The following is a 22,788-nucleotide window of genomic DNA, read 5'->3' as shown; positions in this document are numbered from 1 at the left end:
TGGATACAAATATGTAAATATTAGTCTGCGTTTCAGGAGGATATCCAAATTAAAACATTGGTTAAACAAACCATGAAACGATTTTGCACGTCAGGTTTCTATCCTGACTTGCTCCATAAAATAAGTGCCTTTAACCTCACAATCTAGGCACATAGAGACACTTACATCAACAGACATCAGATACTTTTAAAAGTGTCTTTGTTACGACGGGGTCAGTAAAGTAAGCATTTTTAAATTGTTTTGAAGAAAATTCCTACTCTCTAGATGCATTGAACGCATCTCCAACCTGCTGTGTTGTCAAGACACCAAGTAAACTGTAGCCTGTGAAAACATGGCGGAGCTGCTGAAAATAGAGAGTGAAGTTGAGGAGTTCAAAAAGGAATACTTCTGCAGAAACAGGTGTGTTTCATATGTACACGAGTACTGCTAGCTAGCGTGTGACGTTAGTACTCGGTTAAGCGTTAGCTATCATATATTTAACGCAATGACGTTACCAGCCAGCAAACGTTGCTTGTTACAAAAACGGAGACATTTCTGTCATGTTTCAGCAAAGACGCCACTTTAGCCAATACTTTGGGTTTGATAATTATATTGTGAATTGCATCATCGGCAGTGGGGCCATAATGAAGCACCTGCAGAGCACTATGCGCTTAGTTGATATCTTATTTTGGAAACCGGATGTTGTCTCACGTTAATCTTTCCCGTTTAGGTGTCATCTTACGCTGAAAACCGGATGTTGTCCCACGTTAATCTTTCCGCTAACTTTGCAAAGTCCATCGCTCGTTCCCGATCTGTGCCGTTTGAATGGGTTTACCGTGAATTTCAGCATATAGGCGCACTCAACTTTAAGTGTCTGCTGACTTGACCACAGACTTGACCACTGAGTGTCTGCTGACTTGACCGCTGTTGAGGGCAACAGCAAAGTCTGGCTAAGTAACTTGCAAGTGCAGATATTGTCTGTATGGCATATTCAAGGGCGTTAGTATACAGAGATGATGTAAGATACTGTAGCTACAAAAACATATTATTATGTGACTGTGTGCCTATAGGCAAGCTGAGGAGAACAGACCAAGGGAAAACCAGGCCGCCACCCGGATCCAGAGCTGGTTCAGAGCCCGCAAGGTGCAGGCTTACCTCAGGTATGATGTGTACAACATATGTGTGGTGAATGACTATCTGCTTTACAGTTTGAATCTGCAAACCAGATATTTCTGGTAGGCCTACTCCTTCAAATGCCATAGGCAAAAATAGTACAAGCCTTAATATTTGATGTACCAATTTGAGGTTTGCTTTCCCCCCTCAGGGTTGAAAAACATTCAGACAGGGCTCTTTAGAGTTAATTTGAAGGGAAACCCTGATACGAGCTCACTCTCATAATTATCCCACTTCTAGAGCCTTGCAAATGGCCCGGAGGAATAAATGTCACTTGCTCTCTGTGGCCCTTTCACACACAGAGAAATGAATGTCCCTATGTCTGTGCTTGTTCTTATTCTGTGACCCCAGCACCATTCTGCAGGGTCAGCAGACAAACTTCCAGACAGTAGGTTAATTCAGATTACTTTAGTTAATTGATCAATGCGTTAAGTGGATAATTAGCAACAATTTTAGCTGCCTAAGTGCAACTCTGAGGTTGTGCTATCTCCACTATAAGCATTGATTTTCTGGGCATATGAATGGCCTTTTGGAAATTGATGGCCTCGTTGGAGGCAGAGAATCGCAGTGGACTTGCATTTAGAGTATGTTTGAAGATGAATACAAATGTGTGCCGCCGACTAAAGGGGGTGAAAGGCCCATCGGACATGATCGAAAATCCTGGAGGAGCAGAAATGTTCTGTGTGTGTTTGTCTTTTTGAGAGCATGTGTTTTGTAAGCGCAATGTTTCCCTGACCTTTTAATTTCAGTCATTTTACAACCTCACATTTGTATGCAGAAAACAAAAGCACTCTTTTCTTTATTGTATTTCAAGGGGGGAAAAATACTTTAAACTGGAGTTAGCTTTGGGTTTATTATAGCAGTAGACATTTAGGGGCATTTTGTGATTTCATTAATGAAATTGCATTATATACAGCAATGAAACTCTTTCAGCTTTTAGTATATTTTAGTTACAGCTCTATCATATTTCTAGAAGATTTAAAAGATTGTCTTTTGGACTCCAATATGTCATTTCTGAGCACAGATCAAACAAAGAAAATCCAGAATTTAATTTCCCTTCCATGTGCATCTGAATAACTTTTTTCAGTGTTTCCTTCATTTCAACTACTAAACTATACATGTCCAATCATCTCTCTAAATTGACTTTTTTTTTTACAGCCATCTGCACAAGAAGGCAATCATTATACAGAAGATATGGCGGGGCTTCACAGCAAGGGCACGTTTCAGACAAATGGTGAAGGTAAGCCAGTGCCTGGAATGGCTATAGATATATTGATTATGTTATGATAGCGTGCATTAGAATTCAATTGCTATATTCCTAAGTCTCTGTGTCTGACCTTAAGAAATATAATTCACTCATTGCACATTGGGAAATTAGCACTTAGGAAATATGATGCAATATGATAAGGAATTCCATCTACAGCGCAGCTCCTCGGATGTATATAGAAAAGGCGTGGAGAGGAAGAGAGAGAAGGAACGAGTAGAGGAGTTTGTGTGTGTATGTGTGTACTTTTAGTAAAACAAAGCCCCATTTTCAACATATTGCCTCCAACTGCTTCTTAATTGAACAGATTGTTGATACCGGATCCAATACCCAGCTCTCTCACGTATAATTTTCCCCTGGATTGAGTTTCGTAAACGTATCAGAACACGCTATTTATCATGCCTGTAAATTGACTGTTTGCTGAAGCATAACTGCCAGCCGCCGTTTGGGAGGCGTTCAAGAAATGGAAAGGTGGGGTGGGGGGGGGGGGGGGGGGATGTGGATGAAGGATGTGTCACAACACACATATGGGCTAAAAAGAGGCGGTTTGGTCTCATTTGGAAACAGACGAGCACTAATTTGAATCACTCAAAATTGCCACAGTGCACTATTTTGAATTAGCCCTTAGATATTCTTTTCTTCCTCTCTCTCTCTCGCTCTGTCTGTCTTCTTCCTCTCTCACTCTTGCGGACCTTGTCATGTGTGATGTGACGTGCACAAAGCCTCATCTCAAAACATCAAGCTGAATTTACAACCTCCGTTCAAGTCTTTGTCTTCCTTCCCCTTCCTCTCCTCCCTTTCTTCCGTCATTATTAAAACAAAGACGTGTCGAGATATGAATCCCTTTTATGGCCGACTCTCCAGTTTGCTCCTGAAATGTGCCCCCAGTGGTCGGCCCGACACGTTTGGTGCGCGACGCCTCGTTGAGTGCGCCGCTGAATATTCTCCGGCCTTTTGTTTGTCACTTCTGGCAGCGCTGTCATTGATTATGAAATCCAGAGGAGAGCGTTTGGCCATCATACATCTCCATTAGCTCGCTGCTTGACTACCATAGATTTTCTTGGCCCTCGTCTGCTCTGGTGTATTAAGAGAATACTGTCCTCCCCTTGATACAAAGTCCTGCTAACCACTTTCTCTCTCTCCCTCCCTCTCGTTCTCTCTCTACATCCCCCCCCCCCTACTTCTCCTCTTTTTACTCCTGTCTCTCTTGCTTTCCTTCTCTCCTTTTCTGCCCCCCTCCCTCCTCCCTCCCCTCTACAGTGGCCCTATCTGTGCTGCCTCTGTGCAATGTATTATGTATAAAGAGCTCTTTATCTTTGACGCCTGCTGTGGACAGATCAGAGGGCTGGGAGACAAGATGTAACGCCATCTTTTCCTTTGTGTTCACAGGCGGCATATTTTATCATGAAGATGAATTTCTACGAGGAGATGGCGGTCAGGGTAAATATCACCACAGTGTCTTGTTTTAGCAAATGGAGTGTCGTGAGGGGGGGGCACTCTGTTTCTTTGTGTGCGCTGTGAATGGGAGGCCCCCGTGAATGATGCCTGCAGGCACTTCATCACACCACTTCATTGCAAACATTGTCCATTATAAAACTTCTTTAATCCTCCATGCAGTCTTTTTTTATTACTTTTTAACGTGGCAATACTGTAGAATTTAGTTTTATACATCATTTAGGCTTATTAGAATCAGGTTTAATACACAGATAAGAGAATTCAGATGAATTATGTCTCAACACATTTGACTTTATTTGGTCCGTTCACTGACACCATTGCACATTATTTTCATTTCTTCCTTTTTTCTCCCCCTCAGCAGGTAATACTGTTCAACTCATAAATCACAGCTCTGTGCCTGTGACTGATGCTTTGGCACTTTTACACACGGATATTGCACAGAAACCTTATATGTTTACAATTCCATATCGTCGACTCTTTTGGCTAACAGTTCCATTCCGGCTAAACCATTAAAGGTTTAATAGGCCAACAAAAAATGAACTAGTGTTTATCAAAGAGGGTGTGTTACCGTCCAGATGGACAGAAATGGTTGCGGTATTTTCATACTGGTGGAAAAGCCTGGAAATTGAGGGCTCTGAGTTTTACGCTTAATAGAAACCCAAACAAATAAAACTGACGTTTCAATAAATGCCACATAATAGAGGAGACATGGATCCAGAGGTAGTGATCGACCCAGCTGTTTCAGGTCATGGGGCGAAAGGTTAGGGCCGATGTCACAATGTAGAGCAGAGCAGAAGCTTCTGAAGTTAGAGAGGAGGTCTTTATTACATATAAAATAACCACAGTTTCCTCAAGGAAGCAATAGGAATTGTAATGGGAAATAAAATATGAATGAACAGGGCAGAAAAGTGTCTCAGTGGTTAGCAATTCAAGAAGGTACTGGGTTTGAATCCCTTAAGGGCCAAATGAGGCCTTTCTGTGCAGAGTGTGCATTACATGGTGTGAATCTGTCTGGCTTTTGTGCGGGTGCTCCAAATTTCTCCCACCACAAAAGACATACATGTCGGTATTGGAACACTTGGTCCCTGTACTCCAAGATATATGTCATGGGTAATGTGCAACATAGTACTTCAGAGGGTTAGAGATCGTTTTGAATAATAAAAAGGTAAGCCTGAACCTGTCCTTTATTATAATACCACCTGTTGAAAGATGAAATAACAAGTTTTTACTACTAACTTAGTATACCATGAGTGAAGGACATCTCTACTCTCAGACCATCGTTACCAAATAAATATTCAATGTCTCAGCGAAAGAGGGATGGAGAAACAATCATCTCACAATCCCCCTGTGACACTTCCTTTGAATCAATTTAGATTCTTCTCTTTTTTCTCTCCCGTGCTGTTGTCTTTATCACGGCATGGTAGCTAACAGAGGATAATGTATTAGGGCCGTAATAGAAACCAGTGTTTACATGCCGCACCTCGGATTTGTATTAGATTCAACAGCATCGATTTCACTAGTCAACAAAGGTCAGCAAGAACTCGGGAGGCGGCAATTACTTTATTTAAAATTATCTATTGACTGGCAGATCAATGCTAATTCTCATTTTGTTCTTTGTTGTTTTCCCCCATCCTCCACTCCACCTCTTCTCTCCTCTTCCCTCTTCTCATAGTGTGATTACTCTTTTACCTGCCATTGTTTTAATCTCCTAATTAGTTTGAAGGACATCCGCCCCCTTGCTTTAAAACGGTCCACTGGTGTGTGTGTGTGTGTGTGTGTGTGATAGCTAATCTTCAGCCTCCCCAATCAATGTGGACGGATACAGTTAAACATATGGAGCTGCGACAGCTGTCTGTCCTCCCTCGGATTGTCCCTCCATCACTGCAGAGGAAAAAAAAACACATGCATGGTTAATCATGGTTTAAAAAGAGAATGAGAAGAATCATGAGCAAGACTGTATTTAGATGTCACATACAAAGATAAGACACATAACATTGTGTGTTGGAAGCGAAAAGAAATCTGAAAAATGAAGACCTTAAAAAATGTATCTGAGCTATGCCGAAACATGCCATACTTTACCATGCCTTACCTTGATGCTTACAAATGATTTCTTTCACGTTTTTTAATAATTAAGTATCAAAGTTGCCAGATCTCCCAGATCCCATGTTGCTGGAAAACATCTGGCATCTCATTTATAACAGTTGCGTGCGTACAAAACAGGGCCTGAAAGAAGCGTGCGCCACTTCCCACGCAAACGTTGTGATCTATAACAACAAACTTGACCCGTACGGAAACTCTGACCCGATGCGTACGAACATTTTGGAGACACAGGAAATTGGCGATGCAGATGATGAGGTGGTGAATTGAAGCCAGACTGTAGAAATGAAACATTTAATTTCACTTCATATCACACGTTACTTTGCACTTATATATTTTATTCATCGTTTACAGTCAAACCAGCAGTGTTATTTGTGCTTGTACTAGTGTACATAACTGTAAGCACATTTCAATTATAAAAGATATAAACCAACTCAAACCTCAAATCAAATTTAGCTGAATATTTTATCGGCGCTGTCTGCTCTCCTCAGCGCAGAAGAGAGGGCCGGACTACCGACACTCGTGGTCAGCTGCGGAGCATCATCGATAAGATAACGTCAACGAGTGTCAAAGAACTGCTGAACAGAGCGTCATTAGTTTTCAATAATACTGCAATGCACAGTATTATTGAAAACTAATGATGCTCTTAAAACTAAGATCGTACTTGGTAATATATGCAGTGTGCATATATTACCAAGTACGATCTCAGTTTTCATTCAGTGTTTGTGAGTGAAATCGCTGCAGTAACCACGACTTTATTTATTAATTCATGGTTAATTCCATAGAGACAGATACAGCATAATATACATGTAGGAAATTAGCAGTGTGGACTCCATATCCTCATCATCAGTCCTAATCATAATGCCATAAGAAAAGTCAATAAATAAATTGTGTTCACCTTTGAAATTTTCCTTTTTAAAAATATGATATACAGAGTGATGGATACCACTGATTGTCGCGATCATTTAGGAAGCAATCAGTCTGACTGATGTAAACACAAATGCTACGGAGATGCTCGTGATGTGTTATGTGGCACGATAGATGAGTGCGTAAATGGAAGAAATTGTAGACCCATTGATCAGCAGGCTCATTTCTATGCATCGACATTCACAAGGTGCTTTGCATTGACCATTTATGGTTGAATGTGGGTGTGTAGAAATCTGAATATGTTTTGGCGTATGTGCATTTCCTCCTTTGAACATATGCAAACATTTAGTGGGGATCCTTTCCCTGTTTTATAAATGAGGCCCCTGAAGAATGCCTCTGTCGGGCTTTAATCCCTCACAGATCCAGCGGAGATGGAGAGGATTCTTTGCAAGGAAGAATGTTCATAACTTCTACGCACGCAAGAGTTATCTGAAAGGACTTTCCAGGAAAAATGAACTTGTCAGGTAAAAAAATAAAATAAAATAGTGTTGTCACTGAGGCTCAAGACAGCAGACAGTTTGATATCAAACCGTAAATCCATACTGCACAACACGACAAGTTCATCAACGAGGTGTGCCTTTTTTTAAAGGTGTTGTACAATTTTGAAAGGAAATTGTTTCATACATTACTACCCTTCTCCTGTCTTTTCCCGCTTCTCTCATCTGTCTCATTCTCTGTTTTTGATTAGTGTAAAAGTCAGTTGGTTAAAAGGTGTTCTTGTGTACCTTAAAGTGTGTGTGTTAGTAAGATAGAGATAGTGTGTGTGAGGGAGAGAGAGAGAGACTTGCATAGTTGTTACCTCATGAGAGGGGAAGAGGGAAGGAATGAAAGACACAGAGACACAAAGAGGATAGATCGGGAAGAAGAGAGAGAAGTCCTCTAAAGCGCTCAGGGCTAATAGAGAGAGAAGTGAACGATGTGAAGAAATTAAAAATTAGCCTCTGATTTGAACTGCAGCTCGTGCATTAATAAAACATCCTGTGCTCCAGGGCTTACTGCTAGAGATACGCCATCTTTTATTTTTGACAAAAAAAAAAAATCATCACGTTTAGCTAATAGTCACATTTTTAATGCTGCTAATATATTTTACCGGAAAATATCTTTAGGCTTCTGCTAAAATGAAATGTAAATTTGTTAAAGTGCTTCTTGGATCACTGACTTTCCCCCTCACGTCCCCACCAGCGTTCAACCTTTCCTCCACACTCGTTGCCCCTCTTAGAGGTAGGGGGAACTAGGCTGTTAAAGTCCATTAAGAGCGTTGCCACTTTAGTGTTATATCACACAAAGACAGACACACACAAACACACACAACTCTGTCAACTGTTTCTACACTATACCTGTAACATTTTATACTATGCCTTACATGAAACAGTCCTAGCCACTGTATACATATATAAATATATAGCATATACTGCTATTGTCTATCGACTAAAAAGTACTTAGAATGAGCATTTACAGATGTCATAGAGAAAATAGTAACATTCTCATATTTCAAATCTCACCACCTTCTTATGTGGTATTTTTTTTTTTAAATAATACAAAGAGCAGAACAAGATCACAGTAATTAAATTACTGTAAAAAAGAGAATTCAAGGAGCACGAGATGTGATGTCATTTTGCCAATTTTGGTTTGGTCTTACTGTTTCATTATCAGCTGTGTGACAGTCTCCACACACACACACACAGCCCCTCCCCCACAGTGGTTTGGGGTGTAAAGGTCACTTTCTCTCAAGTTAATCACATGTTTATTTAGTGCTGCCGGGGTCACGATCAATTAACGTGCCGGCGTTTATTTAAAATATCCTTTCTGTGTTAGCTGCTGAGCCCTCGGATCGCAAGCTGCCTGATCACTCACCCCGCAAAAGTCCGCTTTTTAATCCACCGGCATGCTCCCTCCCCCTTGTAAGTCTGTCTGTCTGTCCAAACCGCTGCATAAATTATTCAAAGTTGGACTAATGGTCCCCATTTAGTGCGGGCTGATCGGCTGCGCATGGTAATGATATAGGGGTAATACATAGACTGCCGAACCTCTCTCTCTCTCTTCTCTCTGACTCTGTTTCAGTCCCTCTTTCTCTCTCATGACAGATCTCCACTGCACGGAACCATCTGTGTCATTTCATTAGGTACAGCATCCAGCTAATAAATGCTACTCACAATACCCTCTCCTATCCCATCCTCACTCCACCTCCGTCCCTCAATCTCTGCCTCTCTCTTTCTCACTCTATTTTGCTCTTTATCTTTCTCTCCCTCTCTTCCACCGGTTCACTGTGCTTCAGTGTCCATCCTCATTCATCCTTCCCTTCCTTCTGCATAGCCTAATGAAGTCAGGACCCCGGTGCAGTCCCCACTCCGCCATAGTTTGCCTTGATACCCCAACAATTTATCACTTTGTCAGGGAGACACTTAAAGTTCCGGGGCTTTAATAAGGGCATGCAGGGGGACGATTGGGGCAATTAGGGAAGCGGAGCAGGCACGCTTTGCATATTTACTAAATGTGCTGGTGTCATCGCTGCTGCCACCACCAACACGGCCTGTTGACTGCATGAATTATTTCTCTATCTGCAATAAACAGCTGGGTAATTATTACTGCCATAATCAGATAAATAATCATCCCTGTGATGTTGCAACGACATGGCTAAATCTTTTAACTTATCCTAAAGAGAACAAGGGAGAATTTATGGACTTGCTGTTGCTAGGCTGAGCAGCACTAGGCTGTCTCCCTTCCTCTCTGTACTTTTTTCCTGTCTCTCTTTACTTTAGCCTTCGTTCCTCCCTCTCTTGTGTCCCTCTCAAGGACATTCATGAAAGGAGAACCGCTGTGGAGGAGAGAGTGCGGGCCTGCCGGCACGCCTGCCCTGCGAACACTCTCTGCTTCTGTGCGTCAGTCTTTCTTTTGCTGCTCTTTCTTTCTGATCCAGTTTTGGTGGAAACAAGTTCCCTCCTTCAGTCTGATTGGATTTGTATATTGTGTGTCTGGGTGCTCTGCTCTCTCTGCCTTTTTATGAAATTACTTTTGAGAGTGAAACAATGCAGAAAAGTATGTACATTTTATGGAATTGTACATTTTTGTTGTTGAATAATTGGAATATTGATTGGAGATAATTTCAATGCTGACTTAACTGTTTGCTAGCATCAGTTTTACTACTTTAGTAAATTAGTGAATCAATCACTTCAATGATTCGCTGTGTTATGAGGGTGTTGAAGGCTCAATACATTGGTCCCTGTCTAAATTGACTGGCTGGCTACCCCCTCCTTGCCAGCTATTGAATCATTTAATTGGAGCAATTAAACAGCCAATCAGGTCAAGCCTCCATTAAATATTTAGAAACTGGCCAATTAGCTGCTCTGGTGCTGGCCTGGACGACCAAAGGTGTGGCCTGCTTTCCCAAAATGCTTCACTCTCTGATATCCACTCAGCCCTTGACGCCCCATTGTAAACCAGGCAGTAAATTATTGAGGAAGAAGTGAGAAATTTAGCTGTACTATATTAGCCATTTGAATAAGTTAACAGTCCAGGGTGAAAATGTCAGTTTGAGTTTCAATTATTTGAAAGTAGTTTAAGAATTGATTACCTTGTCCAATAGTTCAGCAGCCATCAAAAGTAATCTGGAGTCAGTGCTCGTACTACATTGTATGGCAGGCTAGGCACATTATAACCCTCCAATAATCATTATAATGGAGTATATGCAATTATATAATCATGCCATAATGTGCAAAATAACTTAAACCTCAATCTATATGTCAAATGACTATTTAATAGCACAATGACATTGTATTAGTATAATGTAATACACTGACATGGTAGTTTAATTAGATCACATTCATGGTAATACTCCTATCTCTCATTAACTTAAAATATCTTTTCCATGATGGGTCTACAAGTTTATCTTAAAACAATTATCAGTAGGTACAACATTTACAAATTTCTTGACATATTTGTACCTTCTCACTCAAGGGAGATACAATAATAACTATCAGCATTTAAATCAATATTCCGGTAGTCTGAACATGTCTGTATTCTCAGTAAATAATTGATGGTGAGTAAAATATTGAATGAGAAGTGTTAAGCACTTACAGTTTGTACTCTGAGTAGATACCAAAATACCAAAAGTAAGATTTTCTATACCTATATAAAAACATTTTTATATACAAAAGTTGAGTTCTATTGACCAAGTTGATTGCTACCATCAGCGTATATAACAGCAACACATCAATACATATAGCATAAGTACAGGCCAGTGGTTTACCACACTGTTTCTTCTTTTATCCTTCATTCTTTCACTCAGTCAAATACACACACATACAGTCTCTCTCTCACACACACACGCACACACACACTCAGTGCACGTGCTGCGTGCCGAACAAGGCTAATGAGGGTTGTATGTTGTGGCGGCTGGTTGGGTCGACACAGATCGAGGTGCCTTCAGCCGTTACAAATCTGTTTGGCTTTTGTCCACTACACAGCAATTAATAACACTGGGGCTGGGGGCAGGGAAGCAAAGGTCACCCATTCAGCCGGACACACACAGACAAACACACACACACACACACACACACACACAGATACAGTCACACTTAAACACTCAGCTCAGACACACACATACATACGAGAACAGGTCCTGACCCCCGAAAACATTGCCTGTCTGTTTTTAAGGCGGTATTAATGAACGAAGGACCAGGAATACACACATATACTATAAACATACACATACACCAATTGGTTTGTGAGCCAGACCGTCCCACACTAAACCATAACTTTATATTTTACATTAATATGTAATATCCCTGTTAGCCAGGTGGACAAATCGAGGGCAAGCAACCTCTATATTTACTATACACACACAAAACACGTATAGACATACAGCCACACATCTATACACACGGTCTTAAATTACTGTGCTTAATATTGCATGGACACGCACAGACACATTGAGACTTGCTCTTATTCCCGCCACACACACACACACACCTACACACACACACAGTGCTCTGCATATTTCATTTATTTTGTAATTTAATCCGGTGCTGAGGAAGGATTGAGAATGCAAAGGCAATGGGAACGGTGTTGTGATTTCTTTTTAAATGTCAGTAGCCGCGGAATGTGTTAACCTCACATTACAGACAGACTATGAATATTCTGATTCCTCTGTGGAGGCTTGTAATTGAAAATAGAAGTTGGGCAGAGAAAGAAACTGTCGAAAAGAAGGAGAGAGGGAAAAAAAGGAAAGATAAGAAAAGAGAGAAGGATACTGTCATTGGTATTGCTCTCGTGGAATTAGTTTTACTCTTAGCGGTGTGTCCGAGTGTGTCTTTTGTACGTTACCGTGGCATGGGTGCTTTAGTAATTGTTTCCAATTCCTGTTTTAAGTTATTACCCCCTTGTAACAATAAGGCTGTGTGATTGCGAAATGAAATTGCTGTGTATGGGCTTTTAATGCATCCCATTTAGCCAGCTTCGCTCAACAGATGTCACAGACAGACCTGTCCTGGCTGCGGTGATGAAATATAACCATCATCCTCCCACTTATAGCCTCTTGCTGTTTTCCTTCCAAGCTGTCTCATTCTCCTGTTTTTCTCTCATAGCTCCTCTGTCTTTCCATGTCTGTCCCAGTGTCTCTCTCTCTCTCTCTCTCTCTCTCTCTCTCTCTCTCTCTCTCTCTCTCTCTCTCTCTCTCTCTCTCTTATCATCAGGCAGTTGTTTATCCATCTGAAGGACACTACGGGGAATTGTCCACTTTATGACACCAGACTGTGTTCCAAATACACACTAACATTTGCACAATCATCAGGCAGTTGTTTATCCATCTGAAGGACACTACGGGGAATTGTCCGCTTTATGACACCAGACTGTGTTCCAAATACACACTAACATTTGCACAAATATACTTGCATGGCATCTAAAGTGTTTTTTTATTGATATGGTGTAAAGAAGTTAGGTCAGCTGAATCTCCAGATAAAGTGTAACGTAAAAGGAAAAGTTGAAAAGATGTCAGTGTAAACTGATGAGTAAACGTAATTATAATTATTTTTTATGTATTGTGCAATGCTTATTTATTGTATTCATGTTTGACTGTGCGCCCACGTCAAACACCACATCATTTAAATGAGCTAACTGGAAGTTTAGAATTTGAATTGCAACGTTATTTGGGAATGGTGTGTGCCCTGTAGGATGGAGCTGGATGAACTTGAGGACTCCAGAAGAGAGAGAGAGACTGTCTGGAGATGGTTGAAAGAGGCAACAGCCAAGGTCTACCAAGCTCACCGGTTACACCACCTCCTCAGTACGAAGCAGGTTGGTCGACAGGACAACAAACACGATCTCACAGTACAATGTGTGACCAGAGGCCGAACTTAAAGTGTGATTCCTTCTTGACTGCAGCTACAATTGAATTGAAAGAGAGACTCTATTAATTAATTCTTCACGAATTGTTTCAATAAGAGTAGTAATCATATAATAAGTCAAGGCATGGATGTGAAGCAACATCAAAAAATGAACATTAACATTAATCCATCTACCACACGCAGATGTGTCGTTATCTGATGTCATTGTGTCTGTCGCAGAGAATACAAGTTACAGACGACCGACTGCCTAGAAACTTTGTACGAAGAAGCACACACGCATATCCATGCACAAAAATGCACATGCACGGCTAAAGATGCAGAGACTCACATAGACAATGGGATAAGTGTTACAAGCAGGGGGCTCTTCCAGAAAGAGGCTGTAGGGAAAGAAAAGGAGGAGTCTTCTGTCTTTCCTTCCTTTTTGAAACACAGGTGGGCTGTGTGCAGTCTAGGTGTGTATGTGTGTGAGTAAGTGTGTGTCTTCATGGCTCTTCTGATGTGCTGAGTGGAGTATTTTAGTGCTTCCCCTGGCACAGGTGTGCATGTGTGTGTGGCATCCACGCATCTCTGTGACTCCCCACTGGGATCATAATGAAGACAAAGCACACTGGTCACTGTTGATTCAGCACCACTACTCCTATCTCTCCCAGTCTCTCTCTCTCTCTCGCTCTCTCTCCTTCATGCCTGTGCAACCAGCATCGTCATCATCTGGCTTACTACCTACTTCCTGCAGGTATCCCATGTTCACCTACGGCTCTAACATGGACACAACTTCCAAACATTTGTATTCTGAAGTTGGTGTACGCTGGAGTGGAGTTTTCTTTTTGTCAGATCATGTTTGACTCTCCAAATGCTTTGGACTGATTGTATACCCATGTGTTTATTGTTTTTATAATTGATATATAACAACAACATGTATTTTATGAATAACCAATAAGGAAAGAAAGCAAGAAGTAAAGTTTGCCGCCCTCTGTCCATTTCTCTCTCTCTCTCTCTCTCTCTCTCTCTCTCTCTCTCTCTCTCTCTCTCTCTCTCTCTGCATATGGCGGGTGACTCTTTCCCTTCGTAGCGCTGACCTTGTCAGCAGTGAATAGATGGCTCTCCTACACAGTTCATCCTTCCTCACTTCTCGGACCCCAGCCCACACACACTCGCACGCACACACTCTCACACACACACTCTCACACACACACTCACACACACAGCTTACCAAAAGGCCCCAAGTCCCCATGACAGAGACAGAGATGGTGTGTTCCTGGGGTCAACATCATTGCTCTTCCCGTAGCTAGGTTGGTACTTTTGGTGTGTGTGTGCGTGCGGGCGCGTATGTGTGTGTATCTTTAAGAGTGGCAAGAATTATGTTTGTGTATGTGTTTGTGTCTCCTGACTTCTGTCCCTTCCTGTTTTAGTTAGGTGTGTACACTGAACCCGAATGAATGTCCTCCACTGATACTGAACACTAAAGAAATGTCATTAAATACACAGGAAATCCCGATAACGAGGGTTTTGACTTTCACTTCTTCAGATGTTGCTTGAGTGGTCTATTGTATGAACAACTTTGAGGGTCCGTTATTCAGTCAACACACTCTGATATGCTTCATTTCAGTCAAATGTTTTCTTATTTGCCATTGTGTCGTGACATTTTTAAAGGTCAGGACCTTTATTTGGAACTCTGAAAGAACAGTGAATGAAAAGGAGCAAGTGCAGCAATACATGTGTAGAAGGAATACAGTACCAGCACGAGGCACGGAGTGGCAAGGCACAAATATACAGCATCCTCGGTTTTCTAGGACAATATGCCATTTTAAATTAAAATGTATGATCGAGCTAACTAGAGTCATGAAACAAAAATAATGCATGAGCTTGACTTTTAGCTTTGCGCTGGCACAAAAACACTGCACCAAGACAGGGACCCGTCAGGCAGAAATCTGCTGTGATCCAGTTGTGTCTTCAACCAATAGTTGGTAAGAAATACGGGTCAGTGGAGTTTAATTAATTTATCTCTCTTCATTCTGAAACACTTGACATTTACAATCAAAAGTACTCATGGAGTGATATTGAAACGTTTACTAATTAACCAGTCTGTTAATATGTTATTTTAAAAAGAGTGAGGTTTGGGTCGATATAGTAGTAGCCAATTCCCACTTATGCCCTTTCTCTCTCCTCTCTCTGCGTTGTCCCAGTCTTTTAGAGTGGCCTAAATAGCAAGCGGTGTTATTAGCATATAGAGTAGATACAGAGTCCTCCAACTCAAAGCTTTGGTCTGGTAATTAACACTCAGGCAAAAGGATCACTGTGATTTGAATAATTATTACTGAGGCCGTCTGTGGTAAATCTCTACCCACTTCAGAACAGGGGAGGCAAAGTTTTGTGTGTGTGTATTTGTGTGTATTTGTGTGTGTGTGCTAGATTCAAGCCTTGTATAATGCCACATTTGACACAGATGCAGCGAGGCTGTCTCTGTAGTAATTTGTTGTCATCTATGTATCTGTGTCAAGAGCAGCACTGAACTGTTCTGGCCAAATATTTAACCTGGCAAAAGCATTTGGTTGGCCAAGAGCCTCCATGTTGTATGCGTTTGCGGCAGTGCGTATCAACAACTGTTGTTAGCAGGGACACAGAATGATGAATTTTGTAAAGTTTAGGTTAATATGAAGGGCATTTAAAGGCGGAACTTTGATGAAAAACGACATGAAAAGTTGTTAACAACGCTGGTGTTTCAGATTAACTCAGAATATTGCCCGTACTGGTTTAAATGACGAACAGTTGTTGGTTTCATTCTAAGCTGTCCCAGGAGGAGGCCATTCTATTATTTGACGGTCCCCCTAATATACAAAATTACGTCTAGATTTTCACAAACTCCAAATGGATTTGAATAGATTACAGTGTTTGGGGAGTAAATCACCCGGGAGAACATCCTGGTGCCTGAAAGTATGATGCAACTAATAATACAATACAATACAACTGCAATGTCCTTGGTTTTAATCAGGGTGGGGACCCCCTGTTGCATGTCATCCCCCCTTGCATGTCTTTATCTTTTCATTGATATTTTCAGTTACACCACACTAAGGTTTAAAAATATAGTAGGAGCAGTTAGAAAGAGTAATATGCTCAGCGACTAGTCAGTGACCAAATCTATGCACCTGATCACATCGCATTGCTCACATTGCTTTCTCTCTCTCTCTCTCTCTCTCTCTCTCTCTCTCTCCAGTGCCCCGGGGTCTTCAACTCTCCATTTAGGCCAGCCCCCCATGAGATGGAACTGCTGCTGAGGCAGGTCAAGTACCGGGCCCCCATCAGGCTGCCCCACAGGGGCGGGGCTTCTCCCTTGGGTATGCTTGGCCCAACAGCCCCAAGTTTCCCTGGGACTCTTCGATCCCCATGGATCGAAACCACTGGAACCGACTGTTCCGCCAGGCCTATTCTGCCCCCCATTGCCATGAAGAAACAGCAGGTGAGATGGTACAAGCTAGAACCCTGACATACATGAACAGGTGGAGGCAGAGAAACAGAGCTCAGCAATATGAGAACACGAGACTATACGGGGAAAGAACGAGGAAAAAAAGCAATAGAGCATGCACAAGAGGTGAAAGAGAGTAATAATTGTACCATGTGTCAGACTAATTATTAAAGACTGCCAACATCCCCTTCTTGTCTCAATTAAGATGGCTCTTGATGAACGCAGAGATCCTTTAAAAGTCCTTTTAAAGAAGAATGACATCATTAAAACATGGCAGACAGCTCTCTTGGGGGCTACTGCACAGAGCCGTTTAGCGTCTGTAATTCAGTGAGAACTATACTTCCGACTGTGTGGCTACATGTTACTATCAAAAGTGTGTGTACCACAGTGAGTGGGTGTGTATCCAAAGTGTGTCCCATGGGCAGCTCTCATTTCATTTGTCTTCCTCATCAATCCATGTGGCTTGTCCAACCAGTAAGCTCTGTGCTGTGGCAGGCACGCAAGGATTTATTTGTAAATTTACTTTCATGCCATTTTGTATCTTCTTGTTCCCATGTCAATGCTGCATCAACAACTTGAAAAGGAAACTCTCAAGAACACAGTCTTGATATGCCATGAGGTTATCAAGTTAATGTGGCTAAACGTCATGCCTTCTTACATATTTAGAAAACACAACATGGGTATGTTGTAGTTTTCTTTCTTGAGAATCAATCCTCAATTTACCATGGTCCAGCTGTGCATGTGTGACTATGTTTTGTACATGTGTCTATGTACTTGTGTGATCGTGTGTGCATGCACGTGTGTGTTTGTTGATTATCTGATGAGGAGCTATTTCACCATTTGTGTTATTTACGCTCTGTAGCTCTTTATGGCAAAGCGCTTTCCCTATTATTAGTTTCTAGTAATGTAAAACATAAGTGAGCAGAAATGAGGCGTGGATCGGTCTCGTTTTATTAGCTGCACCACACACACACACACACACACACTCAGACATGTCTCCAGCTGGCTGTAGTTTGGGTGAGTTCATTAATGATGTCAGGGAGGTCTCCTGGTGCTGACATGGAGAAGAATACATTATACATCTCTATTTAGAGATGTCTGTCTTTCTCTGCCTCTGCCTTCCTGTTTTCCTCTGTTTTGAGTGTGTGTGATTAGTGCAGGAAGTCCCCCTTTCTTTATTTTGCACTCACCCCTACACCCCACACCCCCTCCCTGGTGTGATAACTATCTAGTGGTGATGGATAAGGTTGAGGTGCTGGCTGTGGAAGTGGTCAGGCCAGGCCACCGATCCCGTGGCGATAGGAGCAAGGACAGGGTCCCCGTCCCTCCCTCTATCTCTCCCCTGTCAGCCTCCCTCCTTTTTTAACACCAAACAACAACTGAAGGTCACCTCAAACAAAGCAACAACATTTAAGTTAATCTGCACGGCACAAAGTTTAACATCACTGCCACGAAAGAGCATGTACACTGCCGCAAGTAACGCAGTAGATCATGTTGAGAGGTTGCACTTTGTTATTCTTCTTAACCAGACGCATACACGGTTTCCCATTTGTTTAGTATCTGGAACTGAAAATTTCCAGCATTTTACACTTAAATCACTAATCAATCGTGGAAACAGTCTTTTTCCACTCTATCATCTTAACTGGAATATATAAACACCATTAAGAGTTGGAATTGGAAAATTGCATTTATGTAACACAGCAAGTGTGTTCAATGTCTTTAGTACAAGAGCATCATGAAGTCTCAAGGCAATGTGAGGGGGGACGTGAGGTTGGAAAGGGAAGGATCCAAAAAACTAAAAACAACATTTCTTTGTCTTTGCCATTTTCAGTAGACATCAGAAACCCATCGCTCCAGGGTAGGAGCCACAATGTCAAGAAGATGTACAAGGAAAACAATTGACGGACAGCTGTTTAAAGTTTAACTGACTTCTTGTAAAATTTGGTCCCAAAGATTTGCATGGAAGTTAGGAGAGAGAAAACAGGATCGACTATATTTAATGCACCTGCATTCCAAGCAGTTTAAGATGAAATTAAAGATAATAATTGCATTATTTTATCTTTTTCATTTATTATTATTTATTCCCCAGAAAGGACCAAAGCCAACAATGCATGCTTTAACCTGTTTGAGGCGTTGTCTGTGGAATCACAGTCTGATGTATCTCGTGCCTCTGTTATGTACTTCAATCTTGCCAAAAATGGTTAAAAACACACAAAAATATACCGTGTTGTAGCGAGTGACGTATTTTTACATTGCTATCATATGTAGATTTGAAAACCTTTTTTTTTTTTTTTACTTCACAAATAATTGAATTTTTCCCCTTTTCATTTCATGCTGTTACAGCATTTTATTTGGCCAATGGAATTGGTTTCACACATTGATCACAAAGTTAGATGTCAGTCACAGTGAATTTGCCTTTACTTTTATTTTATTACAGTGTTTTTTACAGGATTCAATGCTGTGATTGTGCTGCTTGGGCACATGTAAATGAAAGGAATGCATGTGGAAAAATAAATAATATTACAACTTGAAGTAGGGGAAGATAAAGTGTGATTGAACTAAGAGTGTCTCCAAAGCTAATCGGACGATACAGTAGATGTGCAGCTGAGTGCATGTTTCCCCCTCTTTTCACCATCTTGCTCACTCTTTGTAGCGCCACTCCCCGCTCTGTGTCCCTCACTTTTACTCTGGTCGTGATTGGTCTCCTGGTTTCCTCTTTCTCTTGCATGATTGCATTTTCTTCACTTTGATGCCTTTTTCTCCCTCCTTCTCTGATTCTCTCTTGGTCGCTGTGTCACAGGAGGAGAGATGAAGAGGATTGGCCTCTGGTTTTAGCTGTAAGCTATCACTACCTGTGAGAGAGGGATCAGAGAGAGGGAAAGGCTGAGGTCTGAGACAGAAAGAGACAGTGATCATTATCTCATTCTTGTGTGCGTCTGTGTGTTGGTGGTTGTGATCATGCCAGGTTCTGTTCAGACAGCCAGGGGAAGTATGGGAGCAGCGCGTGCATTGTCCTGACCTGACGTTGCATCTGCAGACCTCTTACACACACCTGGAGGAGGCCCAGAATCAGCTTCGACAATCCCCAGTGGCACATTGTGAGAGCTCTACACTAATGCAGCATACACACAAAAACACACTCAAAAACAGAATTTGACTACAAAAGCATTCTCATATATATTCTCACACCCATAAACATAAACCAGAAGTGTTTCATAAGAGGTTGTAGTTAATTATGTCTTTTTTTTCCTTTCATTTAGACCCAAGCATACACACTTGTGGAAACACGAGTGGACACATGTATGTTGTGCATTCACACAGTCACAAACAAATGTATGTAATAAGTAGCAGATGGACACATCCTTATTATGAAAACTAATCACAACTAATAATAATCAAAACCCTCTTGATCTGTCTCGCACAATCATTTCTCTGACGACAGTATGAAAGACCACTCAGTTTTCTTGCCACTCCAACCTTTTTCAGTCTTCTGTCTCAGTGCAATCAAATAACTATACAGCATTGTTTTAAAGGAACTTGCGTATCTAAGCTTTTTCCCCTTTTGTTTTTGAAGTGGATTTTGTTGTGTTTTTGTGTTCGCTTCATTTTCTGCATTATGGATTCATGCTCAATGAATTGATTGATGAATTGATGCTCACTGTTTGATACTAACTACACACACACACACACAATCCATCAAGGTGGAAAACACTTAAAACCAAGTGTGTGACAGACAATAATGAAGATGTGGTAAACCTGCATATGATCCATTTGTTTCAGACTGCTGGCGAACACAGTTGTTCCCCAAAGACTTTTACAATTATTCAAGACTGTGAATGTGTCTTTCTGCCTAACGGCGCTTTTGTGTTTCACTTCATTCAAAGAAGTCATTGCAATATTCAACATGATTGCGTTGGGATTCTTTTATTTTTCGTTAAATATCGTGTCACGTTAATACGACAACCCAAACATCAGGAGTCAAAATCCTTTGAGATTGAGAGGGCTAAAATGCATGATTGAAATGCAAAGAGCATCTAATGTCTGCTGTCGATTTGTAGTAATTCGATAATAATTGTATGGTGATCATACAGCTATTATAGAAAACCATGTTCACCCTTTCACATCAAACTCAATCAATGTCAGGGTAGAGCTGGGACATTGAGCCAGGTCAGACGACACTTCCTTAACCAGCCAGTGACTGCCATCAGTCACTGGCTTAGGGTTTGTGTCTGAAAGGTATTATACTCCTCGAAAAGAAAAGAGGAAAAACAGATACGCTGTACAGCCTAACCCTTTCAACTTGAGTTGCACATATTTGTCAAAAGTGACAGCAATTTAATAAATCGGCACTCTCCATCACACACATATGCACACCCACTCACACACATACACGCAATTCCCAGTTATGCCCTCCACTGCCCCCTCTCCATGTATACGTAAATGAGGTGTGTGTGTGTGTGTGTGTGTGTGAGTATAAGTATATAAGAGAGAGAATGCATGTGCGTGGGCCCTGCGGTCTGGTCCAGGCATTAGGTAATTGACTGTGTCTTTGCTCAAGGCCTTTCATGGATCACCGTCCTTTATTAGCTCACTTCCCAGCACACACACACACACAAAGTTCCCAGCAGCTCCACCCCAACCTCTTACCCCCCCCACCACCAGCACCCAGACCCAATTGCCCGGAAACTAGGAGTGAAACAAGAGAGAGAGAGAGGTGCATGGAAAGAAGGCGAGAGCAGCGGTGTGGGAATGAAGGAACATGGCCCCAGGAAGTAGAGATAAATAAGTATGTGGAGTGAGTGGGCGGGTGAATAGGGTCTCCTGCAGCTGACAACAGGGTCCGGAGGGGTACGATCAGTTTAGCTCCCGGCATCCAGGCTATATTTGTAAAATACAGTATTGATGGAAAGCTTGTAGCGTTTTTGTGTTTAAGCATGTGTGGTAAATGAAGGTTTTCACTGACGCTATTCAAATTAAAGCCATCAGTTTTTTAGCTCACCATTTAAGTTGCAGAGCCTACATGTGGAAATTTGCCAAAGCTGAAACGCATTGCAGTCTGCAAGTCACAGCATCAGTCATTGTTGAACCTCTATTTGCAACAAAACAAACAGCAGATACATTGTATGGTATGTATGGTTTACGCAAATCCTATGCGTACAGAACATCCAGACACACGTTCATGCACACTGGCTGAACTTGACCTCCCTTTTGTCTTTGATAACACTACCGCTGCTGTGTGGGATGTTGCTGCTAAAGATGCTCTCAGCCCAGTCGTGTCATACTGCTGTCACTCAGAGCTCATCAGATCTCAGATGTTCCCCTTTCGTCTCTCTGTCTGACGCGCCATCTCTTTGTATCTCTCTCTACCTCTGTTTACTCTCTCTTTCTTCTCTCATTCTGTGATAATTAGTGCATTAGTCCTATCATTGGCATCACCCCCAGCTACAGCAGCAGCCAGCAGAGCTTCTTGTCACAGCTCAGAGGGCCAATGGAGTGGACAGCTCAACCCTGGTACTCATCATCTTCATACCGTGCCCAGCCAGCCTCCTCCAGCCACATTATCTATGTTATCCAGCCATGCTGCTAATTATTTTCAAACCCTTGCCACAGCCCTCTCGCCCCAGCCTCTGCCACATTACCTAGCACAACTTGTAATCATCACCCTTAGCCTTGCTTCAGCCCTCTACACAGCCTGAAGCCCCATCATTAACATAGCCCATTTTTTCCCTCGTTCCAGACCATGGTTCTCTGGCTTGACCATCACAGCTCTTGGCAGTAGGCAAACAGCATGCCCAATCCAAACCAGGCCCTAGAAATAGCCCGCGAGTCCTCGACCTTTATCTACCTTAGCCATCTGTATCACAGTGAGAGAGCCTATCAATGCAATTGTAGCGCAGCGTGTTAAGACCACACACATCCACATATAATCACATAGATGCCAGTCCCCACCTCTTCAGGATCTTAATGGCCCCCGCTTTGGCCAACAGGGGCTGTGCAGTGGTTGCCCTTTCTCCAGCTTCTATGTGTCCTTGCCTCAACTTCCCAGTTTCTGGGAGCAGTGTTATCGCAGGGAAAAGGGATGTCATGTTCAG

General features: G+C 41.9%; 1 protein-coding gene across 1 annotated transcript; it reads left to right on the top strand.

Annotated features, from left to right (window-relative positions):
- Positions 1-331: 331 nt before the first annotated feature.
- Positions 332-22,453, top strand: spata17 (spermatogenesis associated 17; the record flags this gene model as incomplete). Its single annotated transcript, XM_079286115.1, is given in 11 exon segments — positions 332-399; positions 1,050-1,139; positions 2,311-2,392; positions 3,806-3,856; positions 7,256-7,359; positions 13,063-13,082; positions 13,085-13,122; positions 13,124-13,186; positions 16,448-16,690; positions 19,662-19,794; positions 22,434-22,453. Coding segments are annotated over 11 exon segments (912 nt in total).
- Positions 22,454-22,788: the final 335 nt, after the last annotated feature.

This window comes from Melanostigma gelatinosum (assembly GCF_949748355.1).
Source record: "Melanostigma gelatinosum genome assembly, chromosome: 2".
NCBI lineage: Eukaryota > Metazoa > Chordata > Actinopteri > Perciformes > Zoarcidae > Melanostigma > Melanostigma gelatinosum.
The sequence above is the reverse complement of the archived record's forward strand: the minus strand, read 5'-3'. Positions and strand labels throughout refer to the sequence as shown.